We start from the raw sequence: 20,869 nt of genomic DNA on the forward strand, positions 1-20,869 counted from the left end.
TTATAGTTTGTCGTAACATAAATAGGATAATGCTAGAATCTTCTCCTTTTCTAATTGACAGTATATACGGATCTCTCATGATTGTGTTATAGAATTCAGAAAGACGTATCCTGATTTAACCATTCCCCTGCTGGTGGACAGTTCCCAGTTGTTTGCTGTTGTAGCATTCTTGTATTTGCTTCTTCCAGGGCCTTTCTAATCACACTGACAGGGGTTTGGAACACCCTTCTGATGTCCAAGGCATTCCAGGTTCTGTGTTGGAATGCTGGGGCCCCTTCTAGACCGTGCAGTGGCAGTAGTGTCCCAGGCTGCAGCCTCTAGGGGCCGGGGGCTTGCTTGTCTTCTGCATATTTCCATAGTGGTCTGCAGTGACCACTCAGAGTCACACCTGGTTTGGGGCTTGGACAGAGGTGCGTGGACTTGGATATCATTGTCTTTGGATGTTCAAGTTGCTCGTAAAGGGCTATCCTTAGATGAAGAAGAAGAGTGTGCTGGTGGAGGGGACTGGTCCGTAGTTACACAACAAATTCTGACTTGAGAGAACAGAATTTTCTTCACCTAAGATTGTACTTGTATAAGATATTTTTGGAAGAAAAGTATAATCATATTTTAGATTATACCCAGATTCTGCTGAGTGTCCTTGCGGTGTGCTCAGCACGTGTGAGTGTGGTAGATGTCAGCCCCGTGCCGGCCTCCGGTGAGAGCGAGCAAGGGGCTCTTCCTGAAGTCGTGCGAGGCACCTCGGCATGGATGGCGACTGGGAGCAGCCGGTGTTTACTGACTGTCAGTTCGCGTGAGGAGTTTTTAGTGTCAGATCTAATACATTCTTGGTGAGCGTGATTCTGAAAATACCTTTAGAATATAAAACGTAAGACATCGTGTCCTTCGCCTGCTTCCTTTCCTTGAGAGCCTCGTGGTTCCTCTTGGTTTCCAGACGCTCAGCCCAGTCTGCTCTCCTGAGTGGGTCTGTTGTCCCGCTGCGTCCTGGCTGCCTCCCCTTGGGTGAGTGGGCCCACAGCGGGGCGGGCAGCCCCTCCTCAGCCTGGAAGTCCGTCTCCTTGCCTGCTTTGCTGCCCTCTTTGGCCAGGAGCCCTCAGCCCAGGCCCCTCTGCTCACGGAAGCTTCCCTGTGGAGCGTGGCTTGTCTCCAGCTTTATGTGTGGTGTCCTCACTGAGGTGACCGCACAGTCGACACCTGGGTGGTCTGGGCAGATCTGGAAGCATGCACCCCTTCCCGGTGGAGGCACATGATAGGTGCTCATTCACACTTCTTGATTTGGAAAAACTTGCTAACAGCACGAAAGAATGCATCTTTTAGTCTGAGATGACTACATGGAAGCGTATTGAAGTGACTTTGTGACAGCTTGTGGCCGGCGTTGTGGTGAGTCAGACCCAGAGCAGGGCTACGCACTGCGAGCTGTCCTGCTTTTCTCTTTACGGGATTAGCTGTCCCGTGGTCACTGTCTCCCAGCTGCTGTATCGGGCGTAGGGTCTATTAGTAAATGCCTTCTGACTTCTTAATGATGTTGACATAGGTCCCGTGGCTGGAGGTTCTCGCAAGCCTGTCTTGCAGCAGGTCAGGGTCAGCTCTAGACTGCGATACTTGGGTGCCTGGGGACTTCACCTCATAGACGGTGTGGCCAGAGCGTGTCTGTGGTGAGCATCAGTTGTCCCCCGATTTGGGGGTCTCCTGCTTCGTAGGAAGGTCATCACACAGTCATGGCTGTTGTTAAAATCTGCACAAGATCAGTACACGTTCTGTTCGTCATTTGTTCAGTATGTTTCAGAAACCACTGTCAGCGTTCTTTATCTCTGACGAGCTTTTTCTTTCTAGTTCGAGTTACTCTTCTGATGCTCTGGCTTTCGAGACTGAGCACAGATTGGACCCCGTGTTCGATTCTCCAAGAATGTCCCGCCGTAGTTTGCGACTGGTCACGACCGCATGTGCCGTGGAGGACGGCCAGGCTGGGGACGCTTGCTCCTGCGTCAGTAGCACCGCCTCCCTGAAGGACAGAGTGGCCAGGTAAGCACTGCTTCCTGTGTTCCCACGCGTGCTCTAACCCCGTGAAAACCGGGCGCACAAGCTTTCTGGTCTGTAAAGCACACTCTTGCATCGAAGGGTGTGTGTGCACACCGCGCGGAGGCACGCCTCAAGTCGTAGAGCTGTGCTGCAGATACGGAACGAACCTAACTCCGTACCGCGTGGCTTGTCTGGTGTCGACGTTCTGGTGTGTCTGGTTCTCTGGCTTTGTGCTCAGACTCTGGGGGGGAGCGTGGGCACCCTGGAGCAGACGCAGTGCCAGTACACACAGCCGGCCTCTGGCGCTGTCTGCGGGGGGTGGCCTTCCCAGACGATCGTGTGGCACCGTGGATGAGCTCTGCATTGTTAACACTTGGTCTGTTTATTAAAACCTGCGTGAACTAACAGACCCATCCATGGAGTTTAGCAGTTCACCTCTGTTCATGATTGCATTCACTCACTTTTTGAGCTCTCGTGTGCCCATCACATGTGCATACCCAAGAAGGAGCGGTGTGCAAAAATCTTCATGCCATTTAGAGATAATGTTGTATTGCTCACGTAAGAATGACGAGTTTCCGGTCTGAACGGTCATCTTTCGCTCAGGATTGGGGTGGTCCCTATGAAGACAGGCGGGGGAATGCCACCTTGGAGCCAGGCTGGGCGCTGGCGGCCGAGGCCCCGTGTGCCTCACACTCACTGCGGGTTATTTAGAGAATAGGAGAATGGGGTTGCAGCTCAGTCGGCTCGGGAAGTGCCCTTGAGGACCCCTGTCGTCTCTGTGTGTGCAGGGCGCTGCGGCCAGGCTGGTTTTGTGCTGCTGGGCAAGCCACAGCCAGTGTCCGGGTGCGGTGTGCCGCTGTGTCCTGGCTTGTCTGCTCTGCATTCCCTTGGGGGGGGGGTCCTCTCCCTGCCCCCGCCTGGTGCTGACATGCATAAAGTTTGCTTTCAGGGGCTTTGTTGTTACGTGTGCTGAATACGGGTACAGGAAGTGAGACTGCAGCCTTTCCTTGCCGTCCTTAATGCTGCTGCATCTTTACCAAGAACTGAGACATCCACACGCTCGTTCTGAAGGGGGGAGGGGTTAAGTTTATAAATCACAATTTTTATTTTAAGTCATTTTTGTTAGATTATTTTAAGCTCCAACCACTTTTGGATCGTGGGGCCCACAATAATCTGAAAACTGTCTTGTGTGTATAGTTTTAGAAGTAGCTCTGGAACCCCAGCTTGAGGATTCCTGTGTCAGGTTAATGGGTGTCTCATTGTAGCAGAGAAGACCTAAGAAAATGGCCTTAAAAATACTGTATTTGTTTTAAAAGATTTTGTGTTGGGGGGCACCTGGGTGGCACAGCGGTTAAGCGTCTGCCTTCGGCTCAGGGCGTGATCCCGGCGTTATGGGATCGAGCCCCACGTCAGGCTCCTCTGCTATGAGCCTGCTTCTTCCTCTCCCACTCCCCCTGCTTGTTCCCTCTCTCGCTGGCTGTCTCTATCTCTGTCGAATAAATAATAAAATCTTTAAAAAAAAAAAAGATTTTGTGTTGGTAAAATAGAATCCTTTGGTATTCACTGTAAGACAAAGGTCTATAAGCTTGTTCTCTTATTCCTGTCAGAGCCGCAAAGCAGCGCAGGAGTGTGAGCAAGCCGGCTGTTAGCGTAAACCACACATCGAGGAAGGTCGTGTCCTGCGCCGCGGGCCAGAGCGCTGCCAGCATGCTGTCAGGTGCAGCCTGCCTGCGGCCTCCCGTGCTGGATGAGTCTCTGATCCGCGAACAGACCAAAGTGGACCACTTCTGGGGTGAGTCATCTGCCCCTTACAGGGTGGGAGAAGCTCTGGGAGGATCGAGGCTTCCTCTAGACTCAAGTTCAGAAGGTGGGCAGCGGCTTATAAACACCTGCTTCTGCTGGCTGTGCTCACACACAACCACTCATGACGTGGGACCGGGTGAAGGAGTCAGGTCGTGATCTGATAGCTCTCTTTCCAGACGCGTTACTTCTGTAAGAGGGGTAAGCATGGTGGTTAGAAACATTCACCGGCCTAATTTCAGGTTCCAGAGAGCTCTAAGCAACAAGGCAGACACAGTATTTTGGAGTCTTAGAAAGCGCTCTGTATGGACGAATTGACACTACGAAGCAGTGTGGCTCGTGAGCCGTCTTGCTAAGGCAGCGACGGTGTGACCCCATCCTCGATGCTGGCAGGGCGACGGCCACAGGGACATGCAGCTGCTTGCTTGTGTCCGCTCCATGTTCTGGTCAGCCCCTTTGAGAAGATTAGAAGGTCCAGATCAGCTTCCAGAAGTTGGTGTGCCAATTCCAGGCAGCATTGGGATTGGTGCTTGCCCCGTTTGGCTCAGCTGGCAAGGCTAGTTCCCAGGCGGTGCTTGAAGCAGAGGGTGCTGGTGGGGCTTCTGCCTCTCCGTACTGGAGTCTTGTCTTCCTGCCTGCTCTTAGGTGTGTGTGTGTGTGTGTGTGCACGTGCAGGTGTGTGTGCACGTGCAAGTGTGCGCGCGTGCAGGTGTGCACATGCAAGTGTGCGCGCGTGCAGGTGTGTGCGCGCAGGTGTGTGTGCACATGCAGGTGTGTGTGCGCGCAGGTGTGTGCGCATGCAGGTGTGTGTGCATGCAGGTGTGTGCGCGCGCAGGTGTGTGTGCACATGCAGGTGTGTGCACATGCAGGTGTGTGTGTGCACAGGTGTGTATGTGCACGTGCAGGTGTGTGTATGCGCAGGTGTGTATGTGCACGTGTGCGCAGGTGTGTGTGCACGTGCAGGTGTGTGCGCGCAGGTGTGTGTGCGCGTGCAGGTGTGTGTGCACGTGCAGGTATGTGTATGTGCAGGTGTGTGTATGTACGTGCAGGTATGTGTGCGTGCAGGTGTGTGGAGGTGCTCTCTCCAGAGATGTGCTTTCCTCTTGACTCAGAAGATCATGCCTGTGTATATCTGGAGGATTTTCATTAGTTGCAGGCATTTCAGGGAATAGATCTCGACCGTTGCCAAAATGCTGATTTATTAATCATTGTAACCTTTACTTTCTGTGTGTGTGTGTGTGTGTGTGTGTTTCTGTGTGTGTGCACGCTTTGTTGTGATAATTCGAGTTATGAGCAAATGTGTGTGTATGTTTTAGGTCTTGACGACGATGGAGATCTTAAAGGTAACTATTTTAGTCCTTATTTCTACCCACTTTTCAAGATGGAAATTTTTTGTTTTTTTTAGGTATCTACAGATTGTGATAAACTGGTTCCCTCTACTTTTTTTTGCAAACTTTAGGTGGAAATAAAGCTGCCACTCAGGGAAATGGGGACCTGGCAGCAGAAGGTACCAGGAGCAATGGCTATACATGCAGTGACTGCCTCCTGCTCGCTGAGCGCAAGGACACGCTCACTGCGCACTCTGCTCCCCGTGGGACGTCGCCAAGGCTGTACTCGAGGGACATGAATCAGAAACATGAGTCTGTCTCTTTGAAAGGTTAGAAAAAGATTTCATGTCCAAACAGCTCTACTCTTTTTATAAACCTGGTTTTATAGGCCCCTTGGCATGTGCACTGTTTCCTGTCATTGACTTGAACTCAAAATGGTCTCATAAAAGTTTAAGAAATGCACCAAAGATGAACTTTTTTCTTGTTCATCCTCGTTGAATTTACATTTTTTGTGGCTTGTATTTTTGTGCTCTGGAGTGTCTGAAATTCTGTGAATTTGAGCTTTGGGTGAGCAGAGGAGACCCGAGGTTTCAAGGAAACCTGGTGGCAGCATGTGGCCCTTGTTTTCACATGAGGTCATGGACGCTTCTGTGAGTGGAACAGCTTGGTGGCAGTTTATGCGCGTGAGATGAGGAGCATGTGGTCTCTGGTTCTGTAAGAGTCCGTGAGCTCGGGGTTCCTCGGAAACGTGCAGTGCTGGGGTGGGTGCTGGCAGCGGTCGTTGTGGGGGTCCTCACTGAGTGCCCGTGGCCCATATGCCCGTGGCCTTTGTGCCCGTGGCCCATTCATCAGCTGCGGTGGCCTTCTGAGGCCTGGCTGCACTTGCTTGAACAGAGAGGTCCTTGGAGGTGGCCTTGGAATCGCTGGGTCTGCCACAGCTTTACCAGGCAGGCCTGTGGGGCACCCTCCTGGGCCGGGTGCCTACTTCCTCTCCTCTTCGCCTGGGTCCCCCGGGGTCAGCATTGCGACAGACCCCCATCCAGGTTCCGTTGCATGGCTGAGACATCCCTGCTGGCTTGGGGACTCAGGCCTGTCCGTGACTCCCTTCCTCGTGATCACGGCGAGGCCAGGGAGCCCTGGTTTCCGAGTCTTCAGCCCCCAGTCTGTTGAAGCCAGCTGCCGGCTGCTTGGCCAGGTGGGCAGGGATCCAGAAGGGCAGACCTGTTGTCTGTCTGTCACTGCGTTCCTGTCTGTGTCCTGCATGTGAGGGCACGCAGTATTTTTCAAATGACTATTTTGACATAATGAAGGATGGTACCAGGATTGAGGGTTATTTCCATCTTAGTGTCTTATCCTGGTGGCTCCTGTTTCTGGTTTTGTCTACTTTGGGTTATTGACACTTTTGACATTAATATATTAAAATAGGCAAGGGAGGGGGGTGGCAGAGTGGGTCTGAGGAATTCGTTACTAGCACCTTCTGGATTGTGGAGGCCAACATCGCAGAGCGCTTTGTGGCTCTCCCTGGCCTGCGCCCCAGCCCTGCAGTCCTGTTGCTCTCCACATCTTCTAGACCGGCACACTGAGCTTTAACTAGCTTAAGAAGCTTGCCGGTAAGTAATGGAGCTGGGACCCGGACCCAGGTATCTGGCCTCCAGGATGCTGTCCCTGACATGCTGTGCTGCCTCTTGAGGGCTAACCATCTGGGTGGAGCCCGGGAGCCAGGCCTGGCACCTGCCTGAACTCTGTGCAACCGTCAGACATGCCATGTGTCTGGCTTTACTGAGGCTGCATTTTGAAGCATGCCGTCACCAAGAGGAGGATAGTAAAAGCATGTTCCACCAACCATAACCTCATGCATTATCTGTGCTCACAGCCCTGTGAGCATGTGTAGAAACACTCGCTGCTTTCCCTCGGCCCCTCACGCACATCATAGTAAAGGTCACGTCTCTTTATTCCCAACAGCCAACTGTCTTCATTCTGAGGCTGTGGATGTGGGTTGGTGGCCTCAGCTGAGCTCAGATGGGAAAGTGCTTGGGTGTGGTTTTGGTAGTAGACTTTGGAAGTCTCTTGCTTTATTTTGCTTGATTTGGTCTTCAGTGTTTTTGTGGGGAAAACAAGCTATATTTTTATCTGCTTGAGCCTCTGTGCTTATCACCTTCCTTGCCCTTTTAAATTATAACAGTGATTGCAACCAACACTAATTTAAAAACACCCATTCTTAATTATTTGGGTAAAGTGTTTATCAAAGAATATTTGGAAATCCCAGACATGCACAAGGAAGAAAATTAAAGTTGCCTGTAACCCACCACCCAGAGGTGACCACACTACATGCTGCGTCCAGCCAGCCTGTGGAGACCGTGCTGCACGAATTGTCACACTTTACCACAGTTACTGAAAATATGTACAAAGAGCATGAATTAACACCCTACTCATTTTCTGCCTTTATTTTTGTTTTTACTTATTATTCTGGCTGTAAAACCTTGGAACAGTATGGATAAAGGAAGTTCCTCCCCCTCGTCCCTCCCCCACCCCCTCTGGTCTCCCTTTTAGAGGGAGATGTGCTAATAGTAAGAGATCACGGCGAATTTTTCTGCTTTTTAAATGAGGTAAAAGGCACGTAGCATAAAATTAACTGTTAATCATCTTAAAGTGTATGATTCAGTGGCATTTTGTAGTGCATTCATGGTGTGTGAGTACCACCTCCATTTTGCTTTTTCGTACCTGTAGAGATCTGCGGCTTGTTTTGGTGAAATGTCCTGGTACGGATATGGCTTTGCAGCTTCGTTTTATGTGCCGCTTCAGATGGGCTTTATTCTTTCTGATTCTTACCTAATACTACAGTTATGGCTGTATCGAAATGTATTTAATCAGTGTCTGTCTAGATGGACGTTCACGTTTTTTATTTTTGTATGCTTTTAAAGATTTTATTAGGGAGAGAATGCGAGAGAGCGCGCACGCACTGGTGTCTGCGTGCACGAGCAGGGGGAGGGGCAGAGGGAATCTGAAGGTGACTCTGCGCTGAGCCCAGAGCCTGACACGGGTGCTCAGTCTCATGACCCTGAGCTGGAAGTCAAGAGTCGGATGCTTGACCAGCTCAGCCACCCGGGTGCTGCCCCTCTGTATGCTTCTAGAAACCGTGTTCTCTGGGTGTGTTTCTTTGTGTGTATGTACTTGTGTACACGGGCAAATCCTTCCCTAGGGTAGACAAACTAGGAGTCGAACAGAGACTTTGGAGCTTAGGGACCCACTTGAGCCGTGTGGTTTCTGAGCCCTAAACCTTTCGAGGTTCAGGTGAGGTGCACAGCCTTGACAAAACATGAATTTCTGGTTCACCTCCAAAAGGCTTTTCACAAGGCTTGGTGGTCTTTTCCTTGGGACATCGAGCAGTGCTCTGTAGAGCAGGGTACCAATGGGGTGTCTGCACGCGGACGGACGAGGTTCCTCCCGGGAAGCATGGAAAGCTGGGGGCCTTCCCGGGCCTCACAGGGAGGCACTCAGGAAATCAGAAATGGAAAACAGCCTTCTGTGTTCTCTGTCTTGCCTATGGTGACTCTTTACTTAACCTTCTGTTGGGGGACTTATGCTAGAAAGGGCAGGTCACGGCTTGGACAAAGTGTCATTTATCTTGTGGCTTAGAGCAGCGTTTGGCTTCCTGAACCAGCCTCGGGACTGGGGTGCCGGCCTCCTTTGGGCGCGTGGAGGAGCGGACCCAGCAGCAAGGCAGGGGCGTGTCTATTCTGCCGTGAGCTGCTCAGCCGGCAGGCTGCCTGGATGTGGCTTGGGGGGCGGCGGGGGGTGCAGCTGCACACGCGCTCTACCTGTGCGGGACGGCTCCCCTCGGCGGCCACTCTCCTGAAGAAACTGTAGCTAGCAATTAAAAAATACTTAAAAAGCTGTTCCAGTCTGCCACTCCTAAGTAAGCATCGCTGCTGGGGGAAAAGGTTTTTTTGCAATTTCAGTTTAAAGAGATCCTCCCAGTTGACTTCCCCAGAGACCGACCCGGATTGCTCTCTTGCGGTGGGAGTATGAGCGTCCTCCTTCCACGTGCTCTTGCCAGTTCTTTATTGGTTCGTGCTTTGAAAATTCTGCCACCTCCATGGGTGGAAGATGGAATTTCAGTGTTCTTGGTGATCAGTGGAAGAGACCATGTATCACCTCTTCATAAGTGTTCTCTGTGTTTACGAAGCTTCACGGGAAGTTTCAGGGCCGTGTGAAAGGTGGGTAGAGGCACAGTGGGAGACAGCTGGCGCGGATGCTGGGAGGGGAGGGGGGTTAGCCGTGGGTCTGCGGGTGTTTTGGGGCCAGTGCTCCAGGTCACCAGTACGCTACTAAGTAGGCTGTTTGAAGAAAAAAGCAGGAGAAAACTCATTTCTTTAAAATCCCCCCCACTCAGACTTCTCCAGTTGCAGCTGGCCTCAGCGCCATCGTTCCGAACTCAGGCAGGGCTCCCCGAGCCAGGAGAGCGAGTGGACCAGTCTGACAGGCACTTCGGGTCTACACTCAGTGAGGAGCGCAGACTTCCAGCAACTGTAACTCGTAGACCATCACCTGACACACTTTAGGTTAATGGAAGAAAAGTCAGGGATCCCGCCGTATCGTGAAGCTGCAGGCACTAACGATCAGCAGGGGACAGCGGGGTTCTGTAACGGACCTGCTCCTTGCAGGCTCACGCCGGTGGCTTCTGTAGTGTCCCCTGCAGCAGATGCTATAGCAGACGTCCCTGTAGCTGTTGGGCACGTCTGGGGGTCCTTTTCCGGGCAGGTGACAGAGGACAGTGGGTGGTGGTTGAGCGAGTATCTAGACTTTGGAGTAGATGTCAGCAGGATTGGCCCCCTCTGTGCCGGCTCGCCTGTGATGGAGTCTTGGCGCACGGCTCTCTGGTGCGGGGCCGCTGTGTAACTCCGCCTCCGTCAGGAGGTGACGTGTGTCATTCCGGCTCTTCCCAAGTCGTCATCTCTGACAAACGTGTAAAATGTGGATTCTGTTTGCCCAAAATGAGTAATTCAGCTGTCCAACTTTTCAGGGGGAGCAAACGTTGGCTTTGTGGGAAAAAGTAACTGTGTTCACGGTTTCCAATAGGCGGTGGCCCTTTCCACACGGAGAGGATTTTGTGGCTGGCCAAGGACACTTCATCATGCTTGTCGTCGTTCTTAGTCCAGCTTTTTCGAGTGGTTTTAATGAAGCTCAATTATGAATCAGAAAATTACAAATTGAAAAGTTATGAATCAAAAGATCGTGAATCAAAAAGCTATAAGTCAGAAAGCCATGAATCAAAAGGTATTTAAATCATTTTTTTTCTTCCCTCTTCCACCTAATAATGCTTTCGAGGTGGAGAAAACACTGCTTTTCCAGTGTGGCGCTTCCTCCACGTTTCTGCTCTCGTGCTCTTACGCGGACTTTCTCGCGGCGCTTTGCTAGGGTCTTCCTGTGAGGAGCTGATGAAGTTTCATGTGTTTGTACTGGTTCCATTTTCTGAAAGGGGAACAGTGTTTCAACATTTTTAAAGTTATTTTTAAAGAACTTAATGTACTCAAGTTTTGATTCTTAGTACCTTTTTAAAGCAGAAGCAGTTTATTTGAATGGCATCTAGAATGTAGTGTCTCCAGCCATTTTTAATGGGCCTGTCTCTGTGTTGCATTTCCTGCGGTTCCTTGTCCCGCCAGGGGGGCTTTGACTGCTCTCTCCCTAAGCCCAGCCCTGCACCTGCCCGCCTCCCCCTCACTCCTCCCCTGCACACAGAGGCTCTCTGGGACCACGCGGCCCCATCAGCGGCGGGAAGCGTCTGAATGTGCTTGGACGAGCGTCTCTGAGTCTGTTCTGCGTGTATTGCAGCTCATTCCAGTCACTGTGGGACAGTGAATGTAGGAGGGCTTCTCAGAGAGGACGGCCACCTCAGTGTGACAGGGGAGTCCTTGTGTAAGTATGGCTTCGTGGCGCGGGCTCGCGGGACGGTGGCGGCGGCTCCCCCGGTGGCGATGTGGGCTGCTGACACAGACCCTGCACCCCCTCGCTCAGGCAGACTTGCCGAACCCTTAGCGGCAGATGCCAGGAGCCCCCGGATTGCATTCGCTTTGGTTTCTTATTCTTTTGCTTCATCAAGTTTCCAAATTTTCTCAAACTGCCATTGTTGTGCACAGTTCCGATTGACCAGGTTTGCACAGTAATCTGTCAAATTAACTGCTTGTCACCACCGCCCACAGGTGATGACTGTAAGAGGAAGGAGCTCCTTGAGATGCACACAGCCGTCCGCTTGCAGTCCTCGAGTCCAAAAAGCGTAGCAGGGGCCATTTGGCACGTCTTTTCTTACACAGGTGGTCATCTGCACCTTTTCATTTTGTCTTTATCGTGTTCTTCACAAATGTGTAGCTCCTTGTTTGTATTGGCGAGCCGAGCGCTTGCTAAACACGGACAGGAGTAATACTGACTTCAGCTTAACATACAGAGAACGTCTCTCTTGAGAAGCTTCTTTGTAAAGGTATTTAGTGCAAGTTACTCATGTGAAAAGTAGCTTGCTTGAGGTGAAATCAAAGGCTTAGAGGCTGGTCACCCTCCTGCGGGGGTTGACCTGACAGGAAGCTGCGTGTCCCGTGCCCGGTTGCCGGGACACACGGCATCGTTCTGGTGACTGCTGTGTCCTGAGCCTTTGCCACGCGGAGGCACACAGGCGAAGGTAGAGGGTTTCCCATTTATACCTGGAAGTTTCTTGCCAAAGGGTCACCTTTTGTACAGAGCTTTTTTTTTTTTTTTTTTTTTTAAGCTTCAAAAATAATGGTTTCTTAACTGGTAATAGAACAAAGTGATAGATTAAAGAATCCCCTTAAACCATGTTTCTTCCCATCAAGCATAGGGTCAGGAGTCAGCACACAAATGCTTATAGTAGTATATAGCTTCCAGCAGCTAATCTCAAGAAACCAAAACAAAATGGATTTCATAAGCAGTGTTCGGCCTTTTGTAATGTGTGATGTTTGATACAAAGTTTATTGTCTTCTCCTGTCATCCAGTGGTATTACCATTTGTAATCCCAACGTTTTCACTGGAAAACGTTAGCCCTTAGAATGGACTTGGAGTAATGAGCCCTCCTGGTCTCACCTGGAGGTAACCGCTGGTGTCTGTGGAGTTTTATCTGCAAGTTGTCTTAGCACCAACCGTGAACGCGGGGGGCTGCCTGCCGCCCCCGGGGAGTTGAGAGGGGACTCTGCGTTTGTTTGAGTATCTGCAGGAAGAGTGAACCACCATTCAGCATGTGATAGCATTTCATAAGTGTATTTCACAGTCTTGCTTGGACTCAACATGGTTGGTTTGTTGTTCTTCCCAAGAAGAGACTCTGAAGTGATTTGAAAGAATTTTGGTAAAATGCATACGAGGGGGAGTTTGTTGTATTGTAACTATGGAGAGTGGATTTCTGGTGTATGTTTTGAGCATGCCCCTCTCGCATACGTGTTATCTGTCACAGGTCACCTGTTGGTGCAGACGCTGCAAAGGATTGGAGCTTCCGGATGGTCTGTGTTGAAGATGCTCTTGTCGGTTCTTTGGTTGGCGGTGCTGGCTCCAGGTGCTTGTATTAGCTTTGTCTGTTAGTGTTCTCTGCAAGTCTTTGGGCAGTTAGGCTGCTGCAATTAATGATTGATCTCACCAAATGAAAGTTTCATTTTAGGACTGCATACTTTGCTCCTTGACATAACACGTTTCATTCTCGATTCCGTAGAAGTGCTAACATCCGTGCTTCTGGTGCATGAGCGTTCTTTGTTTCCCTGTCGTGTCAGGTCCTGTGCAAGTCCAGCTGCTCCGTTGAACTGGAATGGAGAATGCGTGGATTTGGTGTTTCCCACTTGTGGCTTGTTTTGTGTATCAGCTTCACTTTGTGTGCTGCTTGACATCCCTGTGTTTGAGTAGACGGACACTCCTCAGTGCGTCATGCCTAACGCCGTCTTCAGATACTGATGTGATATTTGTTAGCAGATGTCCTTGTGCTTCTCGCTTGACCGTCACAAAAACAGTCCATTTTGGAGTTTGATTTTCCAAAGGGCATTTCTTTACAATGTTTGGTGTTTTCTCTTCTAGGGAAGGCAGCCTCTGGAATATTCTGGTGGCTAGGGATTGGATGGTACCAGTTTGTTACTTTGATTTCTTGGCTGAATGTGTTTCTTCTTACAAGGTAAGGAAACCAATATGATGTCAACTTGGTATTTTTAAGAACTGACTTTGTGCTCATTGCAGGATATAATTTGATTTTTTAAAATGATTTAGCTTATATTTACATCATTTTTATATTTTGGGATATTAATATCTTGCCTTTTTTTATATCACTTTGTATTTTACAAAGTGTTTTCATATTTTTATGTAATTTTTCAAACCAATCCTGTGAGAAAGGAAAGGCAGCTGTCTCTTAAAACCACAGTGTATAGGAGTTGAGTGCCTTGTCAGGGATTACACAGATCGGGAGGGGTGTGGTCAGGACTGGGAGAGGGTCTGGCTCCCACTCTGGGGCAGGTCCCCTGGCCCCAGGGTCCTTAAGTGGGCCGGTAGCCAGGGTCCTTTAGTGGCCAGCATGGTGCCGTGCAAATCAATAGTTAGTGAATGTGTTTGATTGTGACTGTGGGCCAGGAGACACTGTTTTATAGACAGGTTCCCCTGTAGGTGTATACACACCTCGTAGATAACACCGTAACTGCATTCCTGGCTGGCTCAGTTGGAGGAGCGTGTGACCCTTGATCTCAGGGTTCTGAGTTCAAGCCCCACATTGGGTACAGAGCCTACTTGAAAAAAAAAAAAAAAAAAAAAANCTTTTTAAAAAAAAAAAAAAAAAAAAAAAAAAGCAACTCTGGCTGTATTTCTAATACTGTAGACTTTTTTTTTTTTTTTAAGGTTTTCAAAATTTATGTATTTGACAGAGAGGCAGCGAGAGGGGGAACACAAGCAGGGGGAGTGGGAGAGGGAGAAGCAGGCTTCACGCTGAGCAGGGAGCCTGATGTGGGGCTCGATCCCAGAACGCCAGGATCATGACCTGAGCTGAAGGCAGACGCTTAACGACTGAGCCACCCAGGCGCCCCAATTACTGTAGACTTGCATTTTATTTTATTTATTTTTTTTAAAGATTTTATTTATTTATTTGACAGAGATAGAGACAGCCAGCGAGAGAGAACACAAGCAGGGGGAGTGGGAGAGGGAGAAGCAGGCTCTCAGCAGAGGAGCCTGACGTGGCTCGATCCCAGAACTCCGGGATCACGCCCTGAGCCGAAGGCAGACGCTTAACGACTGAGCCACCCAGGCGCCCCGACTTTCATTTTAAAATAAGGGCGGGGTTATTTTGTATAAAATTACCCAGAAAGTTAAAATAGGATGGTGACCCTGATTTTTCTTTTATCCAAGTTAAAATTTTTTTTTTTATTTCTAGGTGCCTTCGAAATATCTGCAAGTTTTTACTCTTGCTCATTCCATTATTACTTTTACTAGGTAAGTAAACTCTGACTTAGTTCCATGATGAATATCTACACACGAAGATGTAAATAAGGGCAAGAATTGCACGTTTTGCAGAGTGTTGGCCCTTGTCCCCTTTAGCTGCAGGTCTGTCCCTGTGCGGCCAGGGAGACTTCCTCTCAGGCCTGCCTGTGCTCAACTGGACACGCATATATGGAGCTCAGCGGGTGGACGGCCCTGAGAGCACGTTCACACCTGGCGAGTCTCACCTGAGCCAGCTGCTGGAGGTGAGCACACAGAAGCTCTCTTCTCAGGCATTCCTCCTCTGTATTCCTCAGAGAACAGGTACCCTGGTTCAGAAAATGTTAAACGTCAAGTAAGCAAGCTTTAGAGCTCCTTAAATGTTCTGAGATAGATTAAGTAATGCATATGTAAGTAATCTCATTCAGTTAATTTTAACTGAAAAAATAGTACCCATGGTGCGCCTGGGTGGCACAGCAGTTAAGCATCTGCCTTCAGCTCAGGGCGTGATCCCAGTGTTCTGGGATCGAGCCCCACGTTGGGCTCCTCTGCTGGGAGCCTGCTTCTTCCTCTCCTGCTCCCCTGCCTGTGTTCCCTCTCTCGCTGGCTATCTGTATGTCAAATAAATAAATAAATAAAATCTTTAAAAAAAAAAAAAAAGTAGTACCCGTTACTTTGGAAAAGACAGAAAGGAAGAAGAAAAGACAGGTCCCTGTAGTCTGTCCTGTAAGGAAAATCCCTGAGGATGGACGTGGTCCTGTCCTGTGCCTTAACGGCTCCACATGCGTTGTAGGGACGTTCCGCTGTGATACTGTGCTCTGAGGTCATTTCACACCAGGCCTGATGTGTCCTTCCTGCTGCTGGAATTGCTCTCACTGCTGTAGGATGGTGACGAGGCTTTCCGCTGGTTTCGGAGGAGCGAAGTGGAAAGACAGCTGACCTCGCTGTCTGGACAGTGTCGCAGCCACGACGAGAAGCTTAGAGAACTGGCTGCTGTGCTTCAGAAACTGCAGGCGCAGGTGGACCAGATGGACGGCGATAGCGAGGCGACGCTGTCCTTGGTTCAGCGTGTGGTAGGGCAGCACTTAAAGGAAATGGGTGCCGACAGACTGTCGGGCTCTCAGGTAATGCTGAGTTCTCAAGTGTTCGTTTTCTTTTTGGGGACGAAGAACGGGAGAGGTGCTGCTGTGACAGGTGTTCGTGCTTCTCGGCTGTTGGGAGCAGTGTGCTGAGGGCCAGGGTGGTTTCCTGGTGCTTGTCCGAGACCGGAAGCTGCAGCCCGTGGGACAGCAGCGGAGTGGGTGCCGCGCTGGGGGCTGGGAGCCACGGTCGCCGTGGGTGGCTTGCTCTTGGGAGCCATGGGACCTGGTGCCCTGTCTGCAAGTTGTTTCTGACCCGCAGTTTACTTTGAAAATGGATTGAACGTAATAATTCAGTGAAGTTTCACTGTCAGCTGTGATTTCATATGAGTTTTAAATCCACACTGATTTGAAAAGTTAAATCTGTCATCTAAAAAAATCTCACGATAATGAAGTTAAGAGGAGCTGCTATTCCATGTGGAGCCCTGAACAAAAATGTTGTGTTTATTCGGTATTCTCAGGGAAAGAATTGTCAGTTTTCCTCAGAACTGCTGTTTGTTTTCTTAAGTTCCAAAGTGAGTATTCAGCATTGAGGTACACTGGCGTGAAATCTTTAAGTACGTGTTGCCCCTTTCCTCAACAGCCTGCCTCTCCCTCATGTCTCTTGTCTCAAAGCCCTGCCCCCCCCAGCTGTCCGCACCACAGTCAAGGAGGAACCCCCGACTCCCCTCCCTCCCTGGTGCAGGTGTCTCGGCCTGGGGACTCCCAGACCTCCTCAAGGCCCTGCACAAAGCCTGGTCCCACTGTGCTGTTGAGCAAGCCTGCCTCTTGTCCCTGGAGCCTCCAGCTAGACTTGGCCCCAGGCCAAGCACCCCCAGGGCCAAGTGCACCCTGGTCAGCACCTTCCCCTCCCACCTTTCAAGTCACTGTCACAACTGATGTTGAATGAATGACCCTTGTCTTGACTGTGGTCTGGCCCAAGGCCCATCAGTAGTTGTCATTGTAATGTGCCAATAGCATGGGGACCCCAAGGTGACAGGGCACGAAGTGACAGGGCACGCTTGCACCTTCTCTGCACGGCCCTAGGTGGCCACGCTTGGAGTCTCCGTGCCTGCTCAAGGCGCACTTGGCGTCCTACATTGATTCCTGTCTTTGCTGATTTCCAGTTTCTCGACCATAAAATTGAGTGCTCTCAGCGAGGTCCAGTTAACACCGTTATGATTGGTCTGCTCTTAGTGGCCATTCAACAACTTTGTTAGATGGGAAGGGTGAAGGGAACTTCGCTGGTGTTTTGCAGACAGGATGGAACAGCAGGAAGGGCTGAAGTGCTTCCCTGTCAAGGGAGGTGCTGTTTTGAAAAACAGAGCATCTGGACTGTTGTAGGTGGCAGATCACGAAATCTGTCCCTGTAGGCAGGACGTTTCCTGAGTGAGCGTAGAGTCATGCCAGGAAGCATGTTGGTCTCAAGAAGCATCTCAGCCGAGGTGTTCTGAAATAGTGTCACCACCACAGGGATGATAGGACCGTGAAATCCTCAAGCAAGCAAACAGGTGGTGAGCTGGCAACCTTCAGTTATGTTGATTTCTCTTGCTGAGAAAAGAGGTGACAGTTCAAAAAAAAAAACCAGCCAAGCATCAGTTTTTGTCTTGTTCTGTAAACTATCAAATCTTATGCAGTCTGGGCTCCCTTTACAGCTAGGTTCTAAATTAGATTAGCTAAGTACGGATTTAGCCTGTCCTCCATACACTGTTCTCCAGTATCTGCCTGTACGCCAGTGTGACCGTGATGCTAGTCCTGATGCAGGGCAGTCGCGGGCTGGCTTCTGAAGCGGCCCCCCGCTCGTCTTACTCTTGTGGTCGCCTGTTACTCGCCCTCCCCGCCGTGCTCCTGGCATGTGTGTGCTGTGCGTCTGCACTGTGCTGTTGAGCAGGCCGCCAGCTGCGTGGGGCGGTGTGGAGCTAGTTTCTCAGCTGCGCTGGCCGCACGTGGCTGGTGGCCGTTGCCGTGGACAGCCGAGAGAGTGGCACTTCTCATCGAGCTGCAGTTAGGTGGCAGGCAGAGACGGTGAGGAAGCTCACGGCCGCATCCGTGGCTGCCGTTTGTGTATGTCAGCGACCTGGGTTCCTCATTCTAGCTAGCCTTCATCCCTGTGCTCCGGTTTATCCCATTTTTCGTCTTGTTTTTATGTAAACTTTACTTTCATAAATTGTGGTTATAATTTGGAACAGATGGGGTATAATTAACAGGCTGGACCTCCAATAATGAACGTATTGAATTACTTTGTTTCTGTATCTTCTGGCCTGGGTCTCAGTCTCTCAGGGCGCACGGTGCCTGTCCCGCTGTCTCAGTGGATAGTTGGCAGTGACTTTTCTAGACTTTGCTTGGGACTATATCTGACAGTCTTCATGTAGTTCTGCCTCCTAAGAACTGCTGAACAAATGGTTGGGCGTAGGTTGAACAAACTAGTTTCTCAGCAGTTCCGTCACTTCTCTGATGTGTTTGTCGCTCTCTTGTCTTGCAAGCCGGAAGAGTAACTTGTGTGTGCGGTGTTTAAGTAAGTCCCTTCAGTCACCTGGTAAACCGTGCCGCAGGGCAGTGCTCCGGTCAGGTCATTCCCGGAGTTGTGCTGTGTGTCAAGTACTGTGTGGGAGCTCGGTGAGGGAGTTGGTGTGTCTTTCCTCGTAGCCCGCTGTCCTCCCTCACACAGGGGGCCGTCCACGTGGGTGTCTCCTGGAGAACACAGGCGTGCGAGCTGTCAAGGGAGGGGTGGACTTGTGGATGCTGAGGGGGCCCCCCCACCGCTGTGACGCCAGGCCAGGCTGTGACCAGGCAGTCTCGTGTTTGGGTTTCTGTGTGGAAACAACTTCCAGGTCTTTGTCTGTTGCTTACCTCCCACTTGTGTTTCTTTCCAAGACCGACACCATGAGTTTCCACCAAGAGCACGAATTGCGCCTCTCAAACCTAGAAGACGTTCTTGGAAAACTGACAGAGAAGTCTGAGGTATGCATCTCGACCTTTCCTCAGCAAGAGAGCACCTGCCTCCGTGCGTTTGCTCACACTCCTCAGCCTGCAAGGAGAAGTCTTTTGACTGTTGTCCCTTGCTCCTGGGAGCTCATTTTACTACTTTCATGTTTCACAAGTCTGCCTTTTTCACGGACTCCAAGGCATCTTTTCAAAGGGGGCCTGAGCCTGTTTCTCCTCGAGGTCACACAGCCTTCTGCAGAGTGACTTTGTAGACAGACAGTGTTTGTTTTCTGGTGGAAAAGCTGTTATTATCAGATATCGGTGGGAGGCTGGGATGTTGGCACTGATCTGAGCCACAGAGACTGTGGCGCGATCCAATTCGGGGTCGCCTGGCACGTTGGGTGCAGGGGCAGACGTGGCACAGCCCTGAGTGTGTCAGGGCGGCTGCCCTGTTTGCACGTGGAACCCGGCAAGTTCCGATCACCTGCTGATCGCAGAATCCCTGGTATCCATGGGGTGGGGTGGGGGGGCTGGAGAAGGAAACAAGAGGTCACGAGCATAGCCCTCACTTCATTTGTGCCATGGGGATTCTGACCTGGAGTTTGAATGCATGCGGCTTCCCAACGTGGGGTGGTGGTGTCAGCCCCCCATCTCTGAACGTACCCTGTTCACGACTTCTATCTCCATATGTGACTCTGTCATGGCCTTGTCCTTCCCTGTTCAAAAGCAACTTCCTGGAGGTGCTGGCAGTGTCCTTCTTGGCCGGGGGGTTGGTTACAGGAGCTGCTTATTCTGGAAATCCATCAAGGTGTTCCGTGTGATTTCTGCAGCTCTCTGAGTATATGTTACATGTCTTCTAAAAGTTTACTTTGGGTGTGCCTGGCTGGCTCAGTCGGAAGAGCAGGTGACTCTTGACCTTGGGGTCGTGGGTTCAAGCCCCACGCTGGGGGTAGAGATTACTTAAGAATCAAAATCTTTAAAAAAAAAAAAAACCCCATTTACTTTGAAAAAATAAACATCCCTCACCTGCCAATTAGCAGGCGGGTCTGGGGTTTGAACTAAGGGGGAAAAAATTACAGATAAATACATGTAGTTCCCTTTAGAAATATAGTGTTAATCAAGAGTGTGATTTATGAAATGTTAGTGTATAACTCCTGTCTAAACAGTTCTTTCTCATACTTTTTAGGCCATCCGGAAGGAATTAGAACAGACCAAGCTGAGAACAGCTAGGTAGGATAATTTCAGATGAATTAACATTTTACGTTTTCTCGTAATGTGGAACCCAGCAGTCGTTCCCGAGGGGGCACTGTGTGCACCATGAGTTACGGGTGCTCTGGTGGGATCACTCCCAGTGGAGTCTCACCCGAGGACAGAGACTCGCTGCCAGGGTGCGCTCGGAGTTGAGCTGGGGCCCTGGTGCGGGTGGACTTCTGTGCCCTCACTCTCAGCATCCCAGCAGCCGCTCAAGCGGGCAGGACGCCTACCTTCCTGGACCTCCCGTGCATGTGGCTCTGTGCCAGCCCCGAGCTGTTTTTTGGCCATCTCAATGGCTCTGTTCCTGACAGTTTCTTGGGGATGTGGTGTGTGGGCTGCTTTTGCCTGGTACTTCTGTCTGTCCCCACGAATTTTCCTGGAAGTATGGACTTTCCCTTTCCTGGATACACTCATGGTGTCTGTCTTTTCCCACACCCCTCATTTTATCGACACGGGCTCTGCACCCCCATCCTATGTGTGTGTAGATGGGACACCTGTACCTTCCTGTTGCTTCAGGGATTCCTGCAGCTCTGCATGGGTGGGGGGTGGGGGAGGGCCAGAAAATGAGCTTGAAGCATCTTCCTACCTCTGGCTCCTGTGTGTGTTACAGATCCTGTATCACCACCGTAGGTCCCATGTGTCCGGTGTGGACGGGGTGCGTGTACATGTGTGGACCAGTGTGGACGGGGTGTGTGTACGTGCATGGACCGGTGTGGACGGGTGTGTGTACGTGCATGGATGGTGTGTGTACATTTGTGGACCGGTGTGGACGGGGTGCGTGTACGTGCATGGACCGGTGTGGACGGGTGTGTGTACGTGCATGGACCGGTGTGGACGGGGTGCGTGTACGTGCATGGATGGTGTGTGTACATTTGTGGACCGGTGTGGACGGGGTGCGTGTACATGCGTGGATGGTGTGTGTACATGTGTGGACCGGTGTGGACGGGTGTGTGGACGTGCGTGGACCGGTGTGGACGGGGTGCGTGG

At 50.7% G+C, this 20,869-nt stretch overlaps 1 protein-coding gene across 7 annotated transcripts in view; it reads left to right on the plus strand.

The window, feature by feature from the left end:
• Positions 1-1,833: 1,833 nt before the first annotated feature.
• Positions 1,834-20,869, plus strand: part of SUN1 (Sad1 and UNC84 domain containing 1) — a 30,711-nt gene continuing 11,675 nt past the window's right edge. Inside the window, exons 1-14 of one of the 7 annotated variants that reach the window (XM_034669639.1) lie at positions 1,834-2,022; positions 3,627-3,811; positions 5,136-5,162; positions 5,279-5,476; positions 10,227-10,424; positions 10,980-11,063; positions 11,348-11,458; positions 12,601-12,699; positions 13,209-13,302; positions 14,542-14,600; positions 14,682-14,851; positions 15,470-15,709; positions 18,578-18,664; positions 19,815-19,858. In XM_034669639.1, coding sequence (XP_034525530.1) covers positions 1,907-2,022; positions 3,627-3,811; positions 5,136-5,162; positions 5,279-5,476; positions 10,227-10,424; positions 10,980-11,063; positions 11,348-11,458; positions 12,601-12,699; positions 13,209-13,302; positions 14,542-14,600; positions 14,682-14,851; positions 15,470-15,709; positions 18,578-18,664; positions 19,815-19,858 — 1,712 coding nt within the window. In that variant the 5' untranslated portion in view covers positions 1,834-1,906. The remainder of the gene's footprint in view (positions 2,023-3,626; positions 3,812-5,135; positions 5,163-5,278; positions 5,477-10,226; positions 10,425-10,979; positions 11,064-11,347; positions 11,459-12,600; positions 12,700-13,208; positions 13,303-14,541; positions 14,601-14,681; positions 14,852-15,469; positions 15,710-18,577; positions 18,665-19,814; positions 19,859-20,869) is intronic. The other 6 variants (XM_034669640.1, XM_034669643.1, XM_034669644.1 and 3 more) reach the window with 6 other exon arrangements.

Source organism: Ailuropoda melanoleuca, chromosome 10 (genome assembly GCF_002007445.2).
Source record: "Ailuropoda melanoleuca isolate Jingjing chromosome 10, ASM200744v2, whole genome shotgun sequence".
NCBI classification, from domain to species: Eukaryota; Metazoa; Chordata; class Mammalia; order Carnivora; family Ursidae; genus Ailuropoda; species Ailuropoda melanoleuca.